The 21,146-nt window shown below is 36.6% G+C and overlaps 1 protein-coding gene across 2 annotated transcripts in view; it reads right to left on the bottom strand.

Moving 5' to 3' along the window:
* cdh8 (cadherin 8) overlaps positions 1-21,146 on the bottom strand; it is a 146,352-nt gene that overhangs the window by 8,314 nt on the left and 116,892 nt on the right. For both annotated transcript variants that reach the window (XM_079605065.1, XM_079605066.1), the window contains exons 4-8: positions 16,563-16,682; positions 13,763-13,930; positions 12,519-12,706; positions 5,790-6,037; positions 892-1,028 (exon numbers count right to left, since the gene is read on the bottom strand). In XM_079605065.1, coding sequence (XP_079461191.1) covers positions 892-1,028; positions 5,790-6,037; positions 12,519-12,706; positions 13,763-13,930; positions 16,563-16,682 — 861 coding nt within the window. The remainder of the gene's footprint in view (positions 1-891; positions 1,029-5,789; positions 6,038-12,518; positions 12,707-13,762; positions 13,931-16,562; positions 16,683-21,146) is intronic.

Below are 21,146 nucleotides of genomic sequence, written 5' to 3'. Positions count from 1 at the left end.
CGTTTCGACATAATGCAATAGCGCAGACTCATATTCATAGCCATGCTGTGTGGATATTTCTGTTCAAATTATGTATCACCATGCAATGGCATCAGCCAAAAAATAATCCAGATTTGTTGGTCATCGTGTTAAAACACTGAAAAAGACAAAAAAAATTCAAACAGCCCTTAAATAATTCAGTTTATTCTACTATTTGAGCTCTTAGACATCTTAAGCTAATTGTATATGACAACATCAGTATTTTTTCCTCCTTCAGGGGACAATTTTTTGGCTCCAATATCTGAATAATGTAGCTGTACATGCCAATCAAAATGAATCTCGAGGTTTATGGATGGCTTGTGCAGTGTTTATTTCTGGTCCACAGCTTGTGTTTAATAAGTTCTTTATCCAGTCAACAGATGTTCTTTTATCTGTTATGTACAGCAAACAGCTCTGGCATGAGTAGAAATTACTCATTAGATGTCCATGAATTGACTGCTGTGCTGTTTAATTCAGTAAAATCTCAGTGTCTTCAGTTTCTGAGAGGAAACTTATACACCTTAAAATCTGATTAATACCTGAGGTGTTAGGATAAGCTTTATACATTGGCTCTTATGGTTCATTTAAAGTTAGAATCCAGGTTTTGGTCTTTTTATCTTAGTGCCTTTTGAGATGTTGAATATATACAAGCATGTGTTTCTCTATTGTAAATCTTATGACATAATAAAAAATAAAAAAGAGTGTTAATTGTGATGTGAGATTTTTATTGCTCTGGAGTACCTCTACACAGATTTTAATGATCTCTTTGCACATTACTGTAATGATCTATTTGATATTGTTATACAAGCATTCTGAAACACAAAACATTTATTGTTTCAATCAAGAAGAGAAAGAAAGGGAAAATGAACTTACGAACTTCAGTGGCTGTCACGGTGATATTGTGCCACATATCCGTCTCTCTATCCAGAGGTTTAGCTAATGTGATCTTCCCATCATCAACATTAATGTTAAACTGCCTCTCTAAATCTGTGTGTCTATCAATAAAATACCTGTAGAATGAAAACAGAGAGAGAACAAAACAACATCCCTTAGTATATGAGGTAAAATGACCCAAACATTTTGGTAAAAGCATTTCATAGAATATTAAAGTCAGTGGCAAAACAAACCAATAAAAATGCACACAAAATACGATATTAAAATACAATTTTTAGCATCATGTTTTTAAGTGTCATGATTATCACAAATCAATTGATTTTTTTCCTGAAGATATGCCTTTTTGTCATGCTTCCAAAAAAAAAAAAAAAATCTGAGATTTCACTCAGAAATGTATGGCATATTTATTCTCAACCCAGTTCATATGCACATACGATTTACTAATCTTTGACTCATCAAGGTGATGTCTATTTAGCCATTGTCTCGAAAACAATCAGTGTGTGAGGTAAAGCCCTAGTGGATGAAGAAAGGGTTGTAAAATAAATAAATAGAAATAATTCATTGGTCTGGATAGTGAACGTGAGGAAAATGTTCAGCCGTGGTAAAGATCCAGAGACTGAGGGTGGAAGTCCAGGAGGAGTGCTCTGCTGTGCAGGCAGCCAGACAGGATTCCCACCTGGGATCAGTCTCCAGGAGGCTGAGTGGATTTCAGTCAGGCTCTGACAGCTCCACGTACCACTGAGAGGCAGACCCTGAAATGTTCTGCTATGTGTCAATCAAACTGACAAAGTTACTGTGGGGGATGGAGTGGGAGAAGAAAAAAAAAAACAATCAAATCTGTAATTAATTATTCCTTGGATTTTTTTTTAGGGCGTAAAGAAAAAAAGAAAACAATCTTCAGGGTTATTCTAAGTATGTAGCACGGATTTTGATATATTGCATGTGTAATGTTTGTATCTCATTATTTTGTTTCAATGTGAGACATCTCCTCACATTTAAAAAAGCATTTACAGTCCGATCAAAATGTATTTTTTTCTTCACTTAATTTATATAAATTATAATTTATTAATTAAATAATTTTCGGGTGTGTTGAGTAAAATCAATTAAGACATTACTACATTAAGCTTCTAATTTATTTTACAGGATATTCTTTACACAGATGATGAACAACATAAATTAAACATTACCACCTTGTTTTATCACCCTTAGAGCCAAACCATATATTACATGTTAATATAATTAATTATAGTAGCAAACACAGCATTTAATTACAAGTCACGCCGCAAAATCATAACATATAAAGTGCATGTTGTTGATTAGTATTGCTCAGGAGCTCTACTTGCTAATGCAATTATACTGTAACCTGAAGTGTGACCATTTTATGACATTACGCAAATGAAAATGGCAAAAGAGAGAAAGAAAAAACACTCTCCATTGTGATGTAAGAAAAAAATTTGATGCCATTGGTTTTATGCATATTTAAAATGGCATCACAAACATGTATATATATATATATATATATATATATATATATATGATAAACATGTAATATATATATATATATATATATATATATATATATATATATATATATATATATATATATATATATATATATATATACATACATGTTTGTATATAACATGTTTGTGCATAACTAATAAACTTTTGGTCCCACTTTATATTAAGTGGCTTTAACTACTATGTAATAACATTGAAATTTATTAATTCGATACAATGGACTTATTGTGTACATATATATTTTTACATTGTACTTATATTTTAAAAATACCTGCTTGTAATTACAGCGGTAATTACTTTATGTAATTACATTTGTAATTACACTGTTGACCCTTCCCTTACACATTAAACCACCCTTAAACTTAACCATACCAGCACACCTGTCCCTAACCTTACCCGTATCACACCTTAATAGCAGAAAAAGTATTTTACAATACAACATGAACACAATAAGTACATTGTACTTATTTTTCTACGTAAGTACATAGTAGTTAAAGCCACTTAATATAAAGTGGGACCAAACTTTTATATTAAAAACTAAAAAACTTTTTGCAATTATCTCGAGTAAAAGAGTAATTACGAGGACTTTTACAGAAGCACAATTTATTCTACTGTAAATGTTTTTCAGTAGGCTGCACGTAAATGGGCAGTAACCAAATCAAATGACTCTGCTTCCTCTATATAAGTAAAGCGTACAGTACACCAACACAATCGCCATCAAGAGCAGTCACACCATGTGTTAGCATATGCTAGATATCAGGTGCCACAACACGATCTGGAGCCAGAGGGACTTCTGTCAGAGAAGGTTAAAATATCCCCACTGATTACACCCACACTTCTTTTGACAGATAGACAATATTTCTAACAAGGCTAATCTGAACTTGGACACAGCTTGGCAACATTTGATGCATGCCAGTTTCACAATAGCAAGATATATTTTAGAAAGTTTATAAGAATAGAGAGAGAGAGAGAGAGAGAGAGAAAGATATATAGAGAGAGGGGGAGGGGGGGGGGGGGGGTGGGGGGAGGGGTAGTGGTGGTCTGAGAGGTCAGACTGACGAGAAGCAATGTTTTTTTTTTAATGACTGTTTCCATACCGAGCTGCGATTAAAACTGACATTTTAATTTGACCAGATTCCTTTAAAAGCCACAATTAAATTTTTTTGTATTCTTGCTCGTTTCACCTTGATTGCTTCTATTGATGTGACATCCACACCGATGTGCACAATTAGCTGTATTCAAGCAGAAATTTTGTCATTTGAGGTGAGGTATAGTTATGTCTCTATGAAATTTGCCATGGGCTATTTGGTAGATAAAGCCACTCATCCTTTTTCATCTGGATTTATATTTACAAAGTGGCTTTTACCTTTTAAAACTAATTTAACCCTTCTGGTCCACATGGTAAGACACGCAACTTTACCACTTTATTCTGAAAAAAAGTCAACAACAAAAATCATTTGATCACATTAGAAAAGATCTTTTAATGCTTAAGTGGACCTTGTCATTTGTAGCTTAACACAATCTACTCGATGGCCTCAGGATAGAAGTAATTCATCTTCCAAATAACACAAATGCATCAATACGAAAAGCCTGAATGTCAGACCAATGGGTGCACAAATGCGAATGACAGCAAGGAAAATGAATCCCAACCCAGGAAGGCGAAAAAAAAGAAAAAGAAAAAAAAAAAGCATCCAACCTTGGGAACAGCAAATGCAACAGATTTTCTTCCTAATAATGCAGTCTTAAACTCCTATCACTATGCACAGATGTCAGTGCTGTAACGTTTAAATCACACAGAAATCATTATATCTCATATTTTAAAGCCAAACAGCCAAAGAAAATAACTATGGAATACAAAGTACACAGCAATATAAAATAAACATTTCTTGTTCAACAGAGAGACATCAACACTTGAGGAGGACATGGACACAGGATTTCTTCAAATTAATAAATTAGGGTTGTACAATACTGAAAAAAACAGCCATTGTTTATTGCAATTTTAAATAAAATAAATACTTGAATAGCTCTATTTGAAAAAAATGTAAATAAATCTTGAATGTTTAGGATGATTTTGTAGAGAAGTACATGTGTTTATAAACATCCTTTTAGGGCTGAATGACTTAGGGGGGAAATTGGGGGTCACACTTGGGTATATTAAATAATAATCATAATAATAATAATATTAAATAATAATAAAACTTGAGTTAACGTAAACTATATTCTCAGTTATTTTTTACCTATTCAGTAATACTATACAATTGATGGATTTGTGTGGATCAGCATTTACTGTCAATTGCATGAGTTGCATGTATTTTAACAGTGTGAACAAACACTCTTAACTTAACTCTTAACAGGCTGCACACGTATTTATTTAAATTATTTTGGTAACAATTAATTTTGATGGTCCACTTTAGACATTAACCATAAGTAACTTTGCAAATACGTCAAATAACTGTCATTAGGGTATTAGCAGACAGTCTGCTTAATATCTGCCAACGCTTTATTTTGATGCTCTCCAGACATTCTACTGACTATAAGCAAGTTTGCGACTACATGTTACTACAACTTATTCAACTAAACTGAACCCCTAACAATAGCTTAACTTTCAACAGTCTCTCTAATGAGTGTTAGTTGACATGTTGCAAAGTTACTTATAGTTTGTGTAAAGTGGACCATCAAAATAAAGTGTTACTTTAATCACAGCCTTTGTATTGTAGTATTCACATTTCAAAATTTTGATTTGATTTCAATATATTGTTAAACCCTAGAATAAATATATCACACGCATGAGAACGTTCACTTGGTGTAAACGCCATTGGACCGTTGAAACCCAATCTCTGAATTCTCCCCTTCTCCCAGTTTCCCGTGTAATTACACAACCAGTTGCATGTTGTCCTGGAAAAATCGCAAGTCACTGGAGAATTAATGGAATGCTAGGTTGGACTGAGAGAAATTGGCTGTATAACCTATACTGAAGGTGCCCTTGTAATTTTTCAAGAAGGAAGTCACAGAACTAAAATACATCAGTTGGAGGAAGGGGAGGAATCCTATTGTGTCATTGTCCTATCTCTCTTCCCCCTTCTCTTTCTTTCCCAGTATAACAAATTTTGTGGAGGTGAGAGCTCCATTTAGTCTGAATGCAAATGCACTTCTACAGGCAATTTCATCAGCAGCATTTAATGGCTGGTAGGATGCAGCGGTGAAGGAGTACTTGGATATTAGATTGATGTAGAAGCTTGAGCTTGATCTTCTCACGGTTTAATGAAGAAGTTTTGGCCCTAATTTTGCCAAGGAGGACTACAAAGCACCAGAACTCTTTTGTCAAGGTCACACGGGCTAGAAATGATAGCCTTTACCTGACTTGACTGTGTGGGGCGTCCTGGTCTATGGCCACTACCGCTCCTATGACTGTGTTGATTGCAGCGTTTTCATGCACGTCGAAGAGATAATTTGACTTTGTGAAGACAGGGGGTTCATCTGAGTCCTCAATAACGATTTTGATCGTGGCCTGGTCCATGTAGGGCCCACCCGTAATCGAATCAGCTCGTATGTTGGTCGCCACCACTGTTAGGTTGTAGAAATGTTTTGACTCAAAGTCCAGAGGCTGGAAAACAGAGAGAAAGAGAGATGTTTATTATTAATGGGCACAAAAAAAACAAAGACAAACGTTTTCCTGATTTTAGCGGACTCAGTTTGCTGGGCTTGCAGGTCTGGCTGTAATTGCACCGACTTCCTCCCACCTTGCAGTGGCTAAGATTTAAGCTGCTGCGAGCCCAATTGCAGGGTGAACAAAAAATAATATTTAGTAGCAATAACCACACTTCCACCTGGAGCGTGGGATGTGTTATTAATTTGTGGCGGAGACAGCATGTGTTTGGGATTTAAATGAGGCTGCAAATAAGGTTAATCTAATGGAAGCACAAGGACTGCATTGCAAATTGTTAAGAAATCATAAAAAATACAATTTGTATGTTTGTGTTGTCTGAAAACAAAATTAATCCTTGCCCACAATACCATGACGTTAACATTGTTAATGTATTCTCCGAGGCAATTATCCAATGGTGAGACATTATTGAAGTAGCAGATAAAATACAATTTGGGAATTATTCCTACTCCAGGATAAATATTTGTGATTTCAGTGTATATGGAAAGACCCAGTGTTCACCCCACCTTTGTAAGCTACCACGAAGAGAACCTGACACAGAGGACCATTTTATGGCCATTTTTTCATCAAGTAAAAATGTTTTTACTCTCTCCATGACTGTGCCGCACTGATACCACTGTATTCTAAATCACATATCTCTCGATCTCAGTTTAACTTGAATAAAGGGCTCCAAGTCCTCCCTTTGCTCTTTTATTGACAAAAAAAAGAAACTAGACCTGACCGCTGGAGTACACATAAAAAAGAAACAGGCTCTGTGAATTAAGAGAAGTGGTAGAGTGAAGAATTTGCTTATGTTGTCAAAAAAAGCCTCTGTCCCACAGGGGAGGTCAGGCGGACACTGGAGCTGGGCCGAGAGCAGCCCCAGCTGGGAGAGGAGAGCAGCTGGATTTCCTCTATCAGCACGCTTTGAAGTCAGTGCGACTGACAGCAGGGCATGTGGAAGAGAACAGCCCATGTCTGATGCAGTCCACAAAAGCTTTTGGGAGGATTTTATTTTCACCCTTCCCATGCTACTACCGTCAAGCCAGAATGGAGTGGAAAAAAACAAGAGTCCATTACAGTAAAAACAGTAATACTGTGAAATATTATTACAGGGAAAGCAGAATTTTCAGCAGCCATTAGTCCAGTCTTAGTGTCACATGATTCTTCAGAAATCATTATCACATGCTGATTTGCTGTTCTAAAATATTTCTTATTATCATCAATGTTGAGAAGAGTTATGCTGCTTAACATTTTTGTGGACCGCGATGCAGGTTTTTATAATCAATAGAATGTTCAGAAGAAAAACATTTATTTGAAATATAAATCTTTTGTAATTAATGTACAACATTATGCATCTATTTACTGTAACTTTTGATCAATTGGATGCACCCTTAAAGAATACAAGTACTTTTTTCGTCTAACTGTGGGTCTATCTGTCATATGTTCCCTTCGTCTTGGTTGGAATTTTATGTTACTTCCTGTTCTCTGTGCCATGGTGAAGTCATTTGTAGTTTTACCCTGTGTATTAGTCTCCCCTGGTGTGACTTGTTTACTCGTTAACTTAAGTGTTTTCCCCCTGTGTATATATATATATCCATTGTGTTTCTCTTGTGCTTGGTCAGTCGATGTTTGGTGTTCCCCACGTGTACGTGTTCTCTAGGCTCCCTGTGTTTTCTGTTTTTTATGTTTGCATTTTCATTAAACTCCTGCACTTAGATCTGCCTCATCTTCTGCATTCTTTGGCCCCAACATTACAATAAGAGTCCAACCAGTCTTTAGAAAACACACACAGGTTGTATTCACTTCATATCTGCCACAAGGCTTTCTGGCAATCTCCACATGTACTGTGACAAAGTACTTCTTGGGTAAATACTTTTTTCTGTCAACTTCCTGTATATTACAGAGCTCTTGATATGGTTGACTGGTGCACCTTTACTCAATTCTCTACTCTATAGCTCCCTCAAAGTTCATAGTTTTGAGGGATAAAACATTTCAAGACACCTTGACCTCTTCCTATTTATACTCTCTCTTCCCAATACTTTCCTGTCTTTTTCATTACTATTTCTATCCAACAAAAGGTTAAAAGCATAAAAAAATAGGTTTCAGTGTGGTGCTGATGAGTAAATAAATAACCTAGAACTACATTTCTGTGTAACATCTGGAACTCTGTAAAAGAAAAAAAAATATTTAGGGCTGAGAATAACAGAGCACTTTCCAAGACTTTACAACCAGAGGTTTCCCTACGATGTAAAATTCAGAACAAGCTGCAGGCTGGCACCTTGCTTGCTTTTGGAAAAGGTCAGTGCTGTTCAAGACTATTGAATCTTGGTGACAGTTCAAAGAGTTTTATGTCTTAAATGTAAAAAAAAAGGGTAAATAAAGCAGCAACAGAAGAAAAAAAGACAGAAAGAAAACTGCTCTATCACCAAGCAACATGCTATAAATGTTACCATTTAATTGTAGCTGAGGTTTTTGAGGACGTGATTCAAGCGCAGCTTTGCATATTGGCAAGACTGAAACAAGTTCCTCTCATCTCAGACACTGCAAATCTGTTCCATCTAAAAATATCATGCCAACACCTCATTCTTTTGATAGTCATGCATGCCATTTGATTCTCTACAGTGAAATTGGCACTTCTGCATCCCTCTGGGTCTCCATTTTGGCACTCATTGTTCAGAAAGGTCTGAATATGACTATGGCTGTCACTTGACCTCCATCGTTTGCAGATGCTGCAATTTAGGCTTTCATGTGTCCATTGAACACATACTGAACCGCATTGTTGCGATTGATTTTTTACCACGTACATACATGCCTATTTTAGAGCACCTAGCTGACTCACAAAGAAAAACTCCCAGCATGGTTTAAGAGTGTGTGTTTACAGGGGCATTTAGAAGCATCAAAGATCAGCAGCGGGAGAAGTACAGAATCCCTCTCCACCACCATCTCCACCACCACCACAAAAGCCTAGGGGGGCAGAGAGGAGATGAAAGCGTGCATCCCTTTACAACAAAGCAGTATCTTGATTGTCTGAGCCTGTGGCATCTCACTCAAATCAATATGTTTAACCTTGCTACAAAGGCTCATGCCCATTCAATATTTATCAGAAGTAAAACCAAATTTTAATTGTTGGTGAGCGCTGCATCGACCGACCCGCTGCAGAGGATATTTGGCGCACACTGGCTCAGCCCCAGCGCCTGGGGAAAACGTGTGTCTGCGCACAGTGGCAGGTGCAAAAAAGTGAGGAAAAATAAGGGTTGTGTGCTTTACAAGCTTGTTCTGCTCTCCTGAACTCCAGCACCGTCTGGAGGTATAGAGGTTAGCAGGGAGTGGGCTGTTGATTGCCTGTTTTTCTCATGCAATGCCATCCATCATGCTATTAGTAATGCAGACAACAGATTCCAGGCCAAGTGCTATGGGATGAGAAGACGAGGAAAAACAGGCATGCCATTACACATTCAGCTGTGAGAGACTTGGGACAAACCAAATTACTTTTTTATTCCTCGGTTTGTCTCCAGATTTCTTTCTTTCTTTTGTTTCATGATTCTAATATTAAATAGGCCATTACGATGTCTATATAATTTTATTAGTATTATAATTACACTTCATTTTAAGGTGTCGTTGCTACAATGTAATTACATTGTAACAAACAGGTACTGAGAAATATTGATTAAAAACATTTACTTAGTATAGGGGTAAGGTTTAGGGTTAGTTATTAATGCATAATTTACTATTATTACGATAATACGTACATGTAACATGCAACTACGTCACCTTAAAATCAAATGATATATTTTAAATATTGCTTCTCACTGTGATGTGCAAAATAAAAGATAATCTGATTGCAAAAAAATGTATTATGGAGAACTAGTTGAGGATGGTGTATCAAGCTGTTCAATAATGCAGATTATTTAAAGCACACAATTCGTTTAACTCTGGTATAATGCTTCGTATTAATAGAGACCATGTCCAAGTCCTCCAGACTAATCCCACATGACATACTCATCATGTTGTTTACATACGCGTAATATGCACAGCTTCAAATATGTAGTGCCAATGTATTGTGTACATTTTCCCATATTTTTGTCACATTGTTTGTGCTACATTGTTGCTGCACAGTGGCACTGTAGATGTTGCTGTAAGATAAAAGGACTTCATTGTCCTCTTATCCACTGTGAAGGGTTCTTCATTTGCATACAATGGCCATTCCATATGCAAATATACACTGCTACACAAGGGCTGAGAATTGAGCATAGAAAGTCGAGGGGTTCAGAGTTACAGTAGTTCTCAAACCTCAGAACACCTGGACTGCAGTTTTATACCAATTTTAGGTGTACAGGGACATTAAGTGTGGATATTCAGCTGTGTAAAAGTATCTCTAAGAAAATCTAGTTCAGGAAAAGAGATTGTACAAATCAGCAGGGGTTGAACGCTTTAGGAATTTTTTACATATATTTTAGGTGAGCATTTTGGAAATATTTAAGTCCCTCGCACATGCATGCCACTGTAACTCTTGCAGTAGTCTGCATTAGTAATGTGTCGTTCATGGACGATTCGTTCATTTTGAACGAATCTTTAATATGACTCGGGACTACCGAGTTGTCTCAGAGAGTGATTCGTTCATTTTGTGTTAACCGCGCATGCGCATAACGCAACATATGGGTTCTGAATATGTACTGGAAACAACATAAATTATTAGTTCATCTATCGAGTCTTCGGGTTCGGGTCGAGTCTTTCGTTCTTCCTGTCAGTCCCATAGAGACTATGCTGTCAGTAGCGGAAGCAGAAATTATTAGTTCATCTCTCAAGTCTTGGGGTTTGAGTCCTTCGTTCTTTTGTCAGGTGACTTGTCACCGTATTGAACACTAATTCACAACTTATGAATTTGTGAAGTTAGACTTGAATAGTCAATATATTTTCCATATTTGTATATGTCTATGATATTAACTGAAAATTATAATCCACTGTAAAGTCTCATCAAAGTGGTTTCCCCTATCATATGGATAAAGCTTTGCATTAACTGACTCTTAAATCACATTCAATTTTATAGAAAATAATCTTCATGACAGAAATTCACAAATATAGCCTATATGCATTTGAGAACAAAACGCATCACGTAACTGTAAAAGTAAAAATAAAATAACTACGCACTTTTAATAGTTAAAAGGTTGTGAATTAGTGTTCAATACGATGACAAGTCACGTGACAAAAGAACGAAGGACTCAAACCCGAAGACTCGAGAGATGAACTAATCATTTCTCTTTCCGTTACTGACAGCATAGCCTCTATGGGACTGACAGGAAGAACGAAAGACTCGGACCCGAACTCGAGACTCGAGAGATGAACTAATCGTTTCTGTTTCCGGACCTGTGTCACACGGTCCGGCCCAGTCCCAGATCAGAGAGAGTCAGACACAGATGATTCGACGTCTCGAGAAGTTCGAACCCGAAGACACGAGAGGCGGAGAATAAACGTGATAAATATGAAGTTGCAAAAGAAAGAATGTCTCGGATCAGGAGGTGAGGTGAACTAACAGAGTCAGACTGCAATAGCCTGAAGTTAAGACCCAACAACTAATTAAACATTTCAGTTTCTTCTAATTGGGCTTTGGCTGCAGTACCCTATTATTTTTATTTATTTTTACAAATGTAATCAACATTTTCATAAGTACTAGATGGGTTGGGCTATTTAACATGTCATTTTAATTATATTTTGCTGAAATGAACGAAATGACTCGAAAAAAGATACGTTAATTTTGCTAAACGAGACTGAAAGATCCGAGTCATTAAAAGGATCCGAACTTCCCACTACTAGTCTGCATAAGATATACGATGAATGGGAAGTTAAACACTATTTCTTTACTATTTGATTGGATGATAGACCACAGTTTGTTCAGTTGTATTTGTTGCTTTTTGGTTTCAGAACAATACTTGCCATAAATAAGAAGTTACTGCTTTTAACAACCAGACATACACAATACATCCCCTTCCACACACAAACCACAATGACGGTGACTAACAACTATATAATTATAGAAAAAGACTCAACTTATCACCACATGACACATAACTCATAGGGAACAACAAACACATCACCAGTCAGTGAAAATAATGTAGCAAACCTTACAAAACGTAAAACACTAAACACTGAGGCAGTAATTTGCATAATTAATTAATTTGCATGATTAATTCTTTCTTTTTGGAGGGTATGGCACAGTGTTTAAAATTACATTTGAAATGGCACGCCGTGTCAAATAGGTTTCTGACTCCTGCGATACACACTGAGAGGTTCTGTCTCTGCAATATTAGCAGTCATTTGTCATCAGTAATGAGCCACTTTTCATATTTTTCACAATATGCAGCTCAGTGACAATTGTGTAACAGACAGTTTACAACTGTTAGAGAGTCCCTATGGCACATTAAGCATACTTCTCTGGTCTTACCTTCTTGAGTCTGAGGATTCCCTCCTGAGTCTGAGCATCAGTGACAATCTCAAAGACATCCCTCTCGTCTCCACCTATGATGGTGTAAGTTGATTTAGCATTTTCCCCGATGTCTCTGTCATTCGCTTTTACTCTTCCTCCAGGCTTCCCAATGCCAAGATCCTCAGGAATATTGAACTCATAAGAGCCTTTAGAGATGAGGTACAAGAAAGTAGAAGATCTGGTCTATCAGGTGACAAATAGCACTCAGAGAAACAATAGAAACAATAAAAAAACTAAAATGCTAGACAAAAAGTACTAAACATTTATTTTATATAGTATACAGTAGATTCTACCATTCAATAGTTTGGGTTTTGAAACGTGTTGAAATAAGTTTATTGCACAACCATGACTGCATTTATTTGCAGTCAAAAGTTCAGAAATCAGAAATACAGTGAAAACAGTAATGTTTTTAAATATTACAATATACAATTTTTTTTTCTATTTTAATTAGGGCTGTAAAATAGATTAATCACAATTTGCTAACATTAACATTAATATATATATATATATATATATATATATATATATATATATATATATATATATATATATATATATATATATATATATATATATATATATTAACATTAATATATATATATATATATATATATATATATATATATATATATATATATATATATTTATATATATATATGACACACACACACACAAACTTTTATGTTAAATCGGGATTATTCGATTTGACAGCACTAATTTGAATATATTTTAAATTTTAATTATTCATGTAAAGGCAAAGCTGAATTTTATGCTAGATGTGATTAATCGATTTGACAGCACTAATTTTAATACATTTTATAATGTAATTAATTCATGTAAAGGCAAAGTGGAATTTTCATCGGCCTTTTTCAAGTCACCTACTTCAGAAATCATTAATCATGTGCTGATTTTGGTGCTCAAGAAACATTTCTTATACTATCAACATTGAAAACAATTGTGCTGCTTATTATTTTTTCTTTGATGAATGAAGGTTAAAAGAACAGCAATTTTTTGTAAGATGTAAAGGTCTTTACTGATAGTTTTGATCAATCTAAAGCATCCTTGTTGAATAAAAATAGTAAAAATATATATTATATAGATTGGGTTAGGGTTAGGGTTAGTCAGTAAGACTATATATCTTACTGACTGCAAAATTGTGCACGGTAGTGTAGATGTAGTTAATAAAAGATGGTCCCTCTTACCCTTTGCGAACTTTGGTGGGTTATCGTTGATATCGGTTAGAGTGACTGTCACAGTGGTGGTTCCTGACAACCCACCCATGTGACCTCCCATATCTTTAGCTTGAATGACAACAAGATACTCTTCCCTCATCTCACGATCCATCCCTGCCAGAGCCACCCTAATGATTGCTATAACAATCACAATAAATATATTAATTGACATATATAATTAATTGATATTATAAAGAGCACTACTATTACAAAAAGCATCAAGAAAATATCTTGTTTCATATATTTTAGATATGAACAAAAAAAATCAGAATATGCCACAACTTTACACTGAACAGGATCTAGATGAACAAGCCATTGTAGATTCTGAGGTGTGCCTTCTGCCAAATCTGTTAGCTCTTCCCCTGTCCTTGACACACCGACCAGCTTAGTGTGTGCCATGCGTTGCCTGTGCTGCTTTCATTTGGCATTGCAAATTAGCTTGTTTGTTTGCCGAGGACTTGTCCCAGCACCTGGAGTCATTTATATTCCGACTGAATGTGAATTATGCTGTCTGTCTCTTATGATCTTAAATATTGTATGCACTATCATTGATTCAGCCTAACAAAAATAAAAAATAAATCCCCAATACGCCAACAGGTAATCTACTCAAACAACAAAACCCACAGTATCAAAAAAATGAAAGCCCTCTGTATTAAATAAAAGGTTGTCTCAGTTTATCATGTTAATAAATCTGAAATATTCTAGACATAGTTTTCCCCATTTATTGTACATGTAGGTGTTTTGCCATTCATTCGCACGGCTTCATTGGTTGCATATTGAGAGTTCTAACATTTAACACTATCCTTTCATCTTTACAGATGTTTCACCCCAATTCACACTGCGTTCACGATTTTTACCATTGTGGAGGAGATTCCCACAGCAATTTGCGAGTCTTATGATGTTATGGTGTGTTATGAGCTTAAAATCCAGGGAAATCACTATGACTCTGATGAAGTCACTAGGGGAAGTGACAAAATATCTTAATTTTTTTTTTTTTTTTTTATACTATGCAATATCTGGATGACATTTCAGTTTGTGTAAAGAAAGAGAAATGCTATAATAAGAGGGACGTACATTATAGAGATTGCAAATAACATAAGGAAAGAACTAAGGAAACAAAAGCATTTTATGGGAAGAAAGGTAAGTGGGATAAGTAGGGCCATCTCCAGTTCCATTACACATGAATAATTCAGGGAGCGCATGCATTGTCTTCTAGACTTTTCATGCTGCACTTACATGTCTTTGTTTCTTGTTCTGTCATGGAGACCAACAGACCACAATAATTTCAGTGAACTAAGGATGTGCATTTTTAGAATTGAAGTGCTCTGACTGTCGATAGGAATATGGAAATGCAGACCGCCCTGAGTGCTGTGTGCGCGCCACGTGCGGTGCAACACTGAATCTGATGCTCTTACACACACAAACGCACACTGCAAAACTCATTCAATTGTCATCCTGATTTATCATTATCTATTCAAATGAATTCCTGATGATCACAGAAGCGAGGCAACACAAACATTAATTTCCATAGGTATTTGAAGGTTTACTTTCCTTTCATTTATTTACATATTTTTTTTCTTTTTGCAAGCCATTAACCAAGTAATGAATTGGTGCATAATGTTTACTTATTTATCAAGTGTGTCTCATTTCCGGCGAGGTGTTGGAAGTGTCAAATGGTTTCTAATGGTTGTTTTCCCTTTACCTCTTATTTTTCATTAACATTCATTAAAACATCTGGCTCACTTGAATAAGCCATCTGCATGTGTTCAGTAATCACGCAAACCATGCACAAGGCACCTCAATTTGGGCTTTTGCACCTTCTCTCGACCATTTGCATTCTTAGACAAAGCTGACAGTGAGTGATTGAAATGCATGGGGTTATGAACCAAAAGAGGTGTTCTCATAAGAAAAAAAAGATATTTAAAGACTGTTCATTTATTATGCACATACAATTTGAACAGATACAGGACTTGTTTATTGTCTGTTGTTTTTCCAAATTACGAGCTGTTCATTTCCATCTCATTGCTTATTAATGTAATTTCACCATTATTTAATCATGTTGCTTACAGACACACTGTTAACAAGTCAGCTGAAAATGCAATTAGGGAAAAAACAAAGTCAAGGTTGAAAAGGAAGCAGAATGCAGATGGAATTCAAAGATAGCCCTGTCATTTAAATCAGAAGCTGCAAATTGCTTTGTGCGCTATTACAGAACAAAATCAGCATCTGCATGTGTCCTTCAGGTAAAATGATCTTGTTTATTTGGTCTTTCTCTAATATTTCTTTCCTGTCTCCCATAATGATGATCATACTAACAATGATTATAGTAATAATAAATGATCTAACACCTAAAACTCGCCTTGGTAAATGAAGGGACCTTACACACGTCCTGATTTTGCAGAGTTAGACGTGTTCCTGGGTCAACATATTAGCATTACTGTCCGGAAATTTTATTCTAACCATATCCCTACCTCTAAACCTAATCGCACCCATAAGTTACCCCCTAAAATCAGAGGGAAATGATAGGTGAAAAACACCTAGGTGATGTAGAAGCACCTAACACAGGTTGGAAGCATAAAAACTGTAAACTGATCCCTTCAAATCTGATTGGTTGATTGGAATGTTGATCCAGGAACATGTTGTACTTGGTGAAATTTACATTTACTTACATCTATTTCCAAGCTATTCATAGGCATAATAATCAGGATGTTGAATAATGACCATCTAGTCATTGTTGGTCAACTTTTTAGATTTAATGTAGCTAACTTACCAGTGGATTGGTCGATGGAGAAATAAGGTTGGCCTTCCAGAATGCTGTATACCAGTTTGGCACTGTTACCATACACCGGATCATCCGCATCCGTTGCAGTTACTCTCGTTACTGACGTACCTGTGAAGCAAAAGAGAAAACAATCATTTTCAATAAACAAAAATAACTTGCATTGAACAAATAAAATCAATTGTTTCCATTTACCGCACCGCTGTGTCCACGCTCTGAACTTGTTTTCTTTGAGAACAAATATTTTATTCTCACCCTACCGATGTTTCAATAATACCTCTGGCCATGGTATAAGAGCTTCTCTGGAATAAACTCATAAAAGTGTGTTTTGTTGTTCAGATGTGCACAAGCGCTCGCTCATGCTGTGAGACTTCCACGATGAAAAAACATCACAGCTTCAGGCCTTAACAAGATCAAAACGAAAGAAAGTCAGACAAACAAACAATCCAAGCTGCTCTCCTAACCTCCTCTTCATTAACCCATGGCTTGGATGAATTGAGAAGAAAGAGGGAAAAAAAGAAGCACAAAAGAGAAAGACACACAAAAGAGAGTGCGAGAGAAGCTGAGACGCTAATGCTAAACAGCTCACTGACAGTGCAGATGGTGTGGTAATTGTTTGTAAAGCATGTTCCACAGCACATTGACAGCTTGGTAAGCATCTGACCAGCAAGCGTGGCTGTGCTACAACTACAGGTATCTGGAGCTGTCGGAAGCAGCAGGAAAAACGTCCACTGTGAGGACTGCCATGTGCACGGCTTGATTCAGACCTAAGAGAAGGTGCATCCCCACGTCTCCCTGGAGCAACACAAGTGAAGCCCTTATGTATTTACTCCAGTGAGGAATATGATGTACTGCAACTTCTCTTTGAGAGAAAGCAGCAAAAACAAAAATAGCAAATGTGAAAAAATACTAACTAGGGATGGAACGATTAGGGGTGAAACAATAAGGATTTTTTGATGGCAGATGCAGATATCATAGAGAGCAGAGTGGCCGATGGTCGATATATCACATCACATTTCATTTAAAGATTGTAAATAATACAATGTGGTGCAATGAGTTTTATATTCATTTCACCTAATATTTACTAAATTAGAAGCCATTTTAAAATGAATCAATATGAAAAATATAATTGTTTTGACTTGATAATAAAATTGTAAAATAACCTTAAAATAAACTGTAAGATAAAGAGATAGCAACTTTTCTTTTCACAAATAAAGAAATTGTAAAAAACATGACCGAAAGGGAATTAAACACTGTAATCTAGTAATCGGATCGGCAACCTAGTTTTAAATCAAGGATGCTGGATTCACTGAGGTTTGTAAAATTTGTGAAATAATTTTTTTAATAGTTGTTTTCTAATGCAAATATACAAAGACTTGTTTAAATTATATAAAAGTGTATTTGCTGGATGTCAACGATATATGAGAAATAGAGTGCTGCAGTGATGGTGTATTTTTGTAGGCCAACCCAGAAGTTAGCAACCTTGACAAAAAACATATGATTTTTTTCATTGGCTTTTGGATTATTGCAGAAAATAAGGTCTGTGAATAACAAAAGCTTACGATTCTACGTTTTGTTCATCGTGATAATCTTCAGAAATGGACACAACGTTTATGATTTTGTTTAACGTAAATACAATCGCAGTAGTCAAAAGCTAATCATAGGCTATAAAATAACTACACCACGGTCACATGACTTCAAAGACGCCCATTACTAAGCTTCCAAGAACTCTTTCAGTCTTTGTTAAAAAAAAAAAAAAAATCTCTGAAAGGTTGAGTTAGAATAGTTTGCAAGAGCGCAATTATAAACACAACGGGGCTGTGAAAGCGGACTAGTGAGTAGATGAGTTTACCTGTTCGGCTGATGATGTTTAATGTCCCGACCATAAATGTATACATAGATTCCACATTTGAGCGATCAAGAGCGATCATGTCGATGCGTCCGCCATCTTGGAATGGTTAACAAGATGCTGTTCATCACTGTAATAAATCAAGGAATTTTCATTGTACATGTCACAGCATTGTGCAGCACATGGCTGTAAAAACCACAAGCTATAAATTCCAGAAAAAAATTGGATATTCTTTCAGTGGTGATAATGTGCTGAGTATTTATAACTCACTATGCAATATCCATATGCAGAATTATTACATTAACAATATACTAAATGCTGTGAAAATCCTCTTGTAATGTCTATTGCAGAAAGATATTCATACAGGTTGCAGATGCATAGTCAACTTGCTCTCGATTGGTCATAGACCAGATTTAACCATTCCAATATGGCGGACGGCTTACATATTGTAGTCCATATAAACAGACGAGACATCCATGCATATATCTATGTCCCCAACAACCTCTCTAGTCCCCTTTAGCCACTTGTTATGATAAAAAATATTTGCATGTTAAGAAAGATAACTGAAATAAACACTAAAACCAAAATAAATAATTTGTATGCTACGCGTGACAAATGCTGCCAGTGGAATGCTGCATGTGTGTCAGAAAGTTTGAGTTAGACACATTAAGCATTTCTGAGCATTTCTCAATGACTGATGACTGTTACTTACATCCCTGAGTGTGTACAGTATGTATGCGGATGATACACGTGTGAAACATGATCAGGAAAATATGAGCGATTCAACCCACAGGATATCTGTTACCAGTAATGCACTACTTCCTTTCACTCAGTAGGATCGTGACATACTGCACTGTGTTATCAAATGCTTTAATTACATTACCAAATGAATATCAGTGTTTGTGTTCTCATAATGCATGCGTTGATGGCACAATAGTCTCCTTATCTCAATCCTGAACATTGCTAACAGTATATGATCTTTTTTCTCCGTTTGGCCCTGGGGAGGTACTCTATGGCTCCCTTTGCGTAAAACAGCTGATTCATGTTTTGATAAAAGCAATCCCTTTATCTTTATCCAGGACTGGAATATTTCACTTGTTTCTCAGTGTTTCCTCTCAAAGCTGCCTTGGAGGCAGAGAGATTAATAAAGACATTACTGTTGACTTGTGGAGTGCTGAAAGCTGCCTGGTACCGCATATGTCTCTTCCTCTTGCTACTTTGTACCGGACAGCTGTTAAAAAACTCAAAGTGGGAACATCAAGCACACCATCCGAACAGGTGCGTACAGTCTTTAATCTGTTTTACTACTGCAGAGCGGCGGAGGCAGCCCACACTCTGTTTTGCTACGAATGGGAGGCCAACTGAAAACAATGTAATGGAATTTTGTAATGAATGTCTTTACTTTGTAATGCATATAACAGGGTGAAAGCTGCATTAATAAGTTTAAAGACCTCCTTTTTTCTATGAAAGAGCAACGGTGTTAACAGAGTACAACTAAGGGCCAATATGCTAATTGGAAAAGGTGTCTTTCCAGTATTTCTGCACCCCTAGAAAAAAAACACACATACAGCAAGTTTTTCACAGAATGCTGCGATGCAGCATATAAAATAAGGCCTGAAAAAGAGAAGACAACCATTCTAAAAAAACACACACACACACACACACACAAAAAAAACAGTAGAGTCAGTGAGGCATGAAATAGCTCCTTTCCCCCTCTTGTGCAGAAGTGAAATTTGCCTCTCCTCCTCTGATAAAAAGAATGAGGGATTAGAGGAGCCTTCCACTGGCTGAGCTCCAAATCAGTACAGATTAGCCTGTCCTTGCAATGTATTGCACCGCAAAGTCCAAGACTCGTGGGTAAGGGTCAGTGACACCCTTGGGCAGTGGAAACTTGTGGAAACTTGATTTTGAGATGTTATCTGCATAATCTAAAAAAGATGAATGTGAAAATGAGCGAGATAGTACAAAACTTTATAAGGGTCCCTGACAAACCATACAAAGAGTTGTGATCGCATTGACCCAGTCGGAGATAATACTTAGCTTGATGCAATTCTGCCGTACATTAATCTAAATATTATGACATTTCTTCCATCGCATTTGGGAAATCAAGGATGCTTCATTGCTTTTCCAGCCATGGGAGATGTTTGGGGATCTCAAACAGAACAGCCATAAAAATCGTATTTGTGTCTGGAGAAATGTCAACTGCATGCTTGAAACACTGCACCGGGGCATTGGGCCTAATGAAAAAATAAAGGGAAACTGCTCTTTGTACTTACTGCATACATGGACGCCGTGAAAGAAAATCAATGCCAAACCTCCTTATGAACTGGGCTTTGGGTGGGCGGTGGATAAACACTGATGTGCTGTATTGTCAGCTGTACTACGGCGGAGTTTTAGGAAAGCAGAATCTTCTCTGTTAGATAGGTGTCCATGCATGAACTTCCCTCCCCTGCATGACTGGGGTTTCATGTATATTCATGAAGTCACTGAGGAATATGGGGGAAGCATCACCCTGAGCAGGCCACCACATGTCCCCGGGCCAGGCCACTTCCAAGCTGTTTACATCTCAGTGCTTTTGCTCCTATATAGCCCTGGGCCATGCTGTGCTTCTCTGTGGTTCTGTCTACGGTGGCATCATTATCCGCTGGCATATCCACAGAAGTTTTAGCGCGATCACACTCTGTGCCAACAGTTACCGAATGGTGTGAATCAATTCGAAGTAGGAA

The sequence above is a fragment of the Phoxinus phoxinus genome (assembly GCF_949152265.1).
Source record: "Phoxinus phoxinus genome assembly, chromosome: 2".
Taxonomy (NCBI): domain Eukaryota; kingdom Metazoa; phylum Chordata; class Actinopteri; order Cypriniformes; family Leuciscidae; genus Phoxinus; species Phoxinus phoxinus.
Note: the sequence above shows the minus strand (reverse complement) of the source record. Positions and strands in the feature narration are given on the sequence as shown.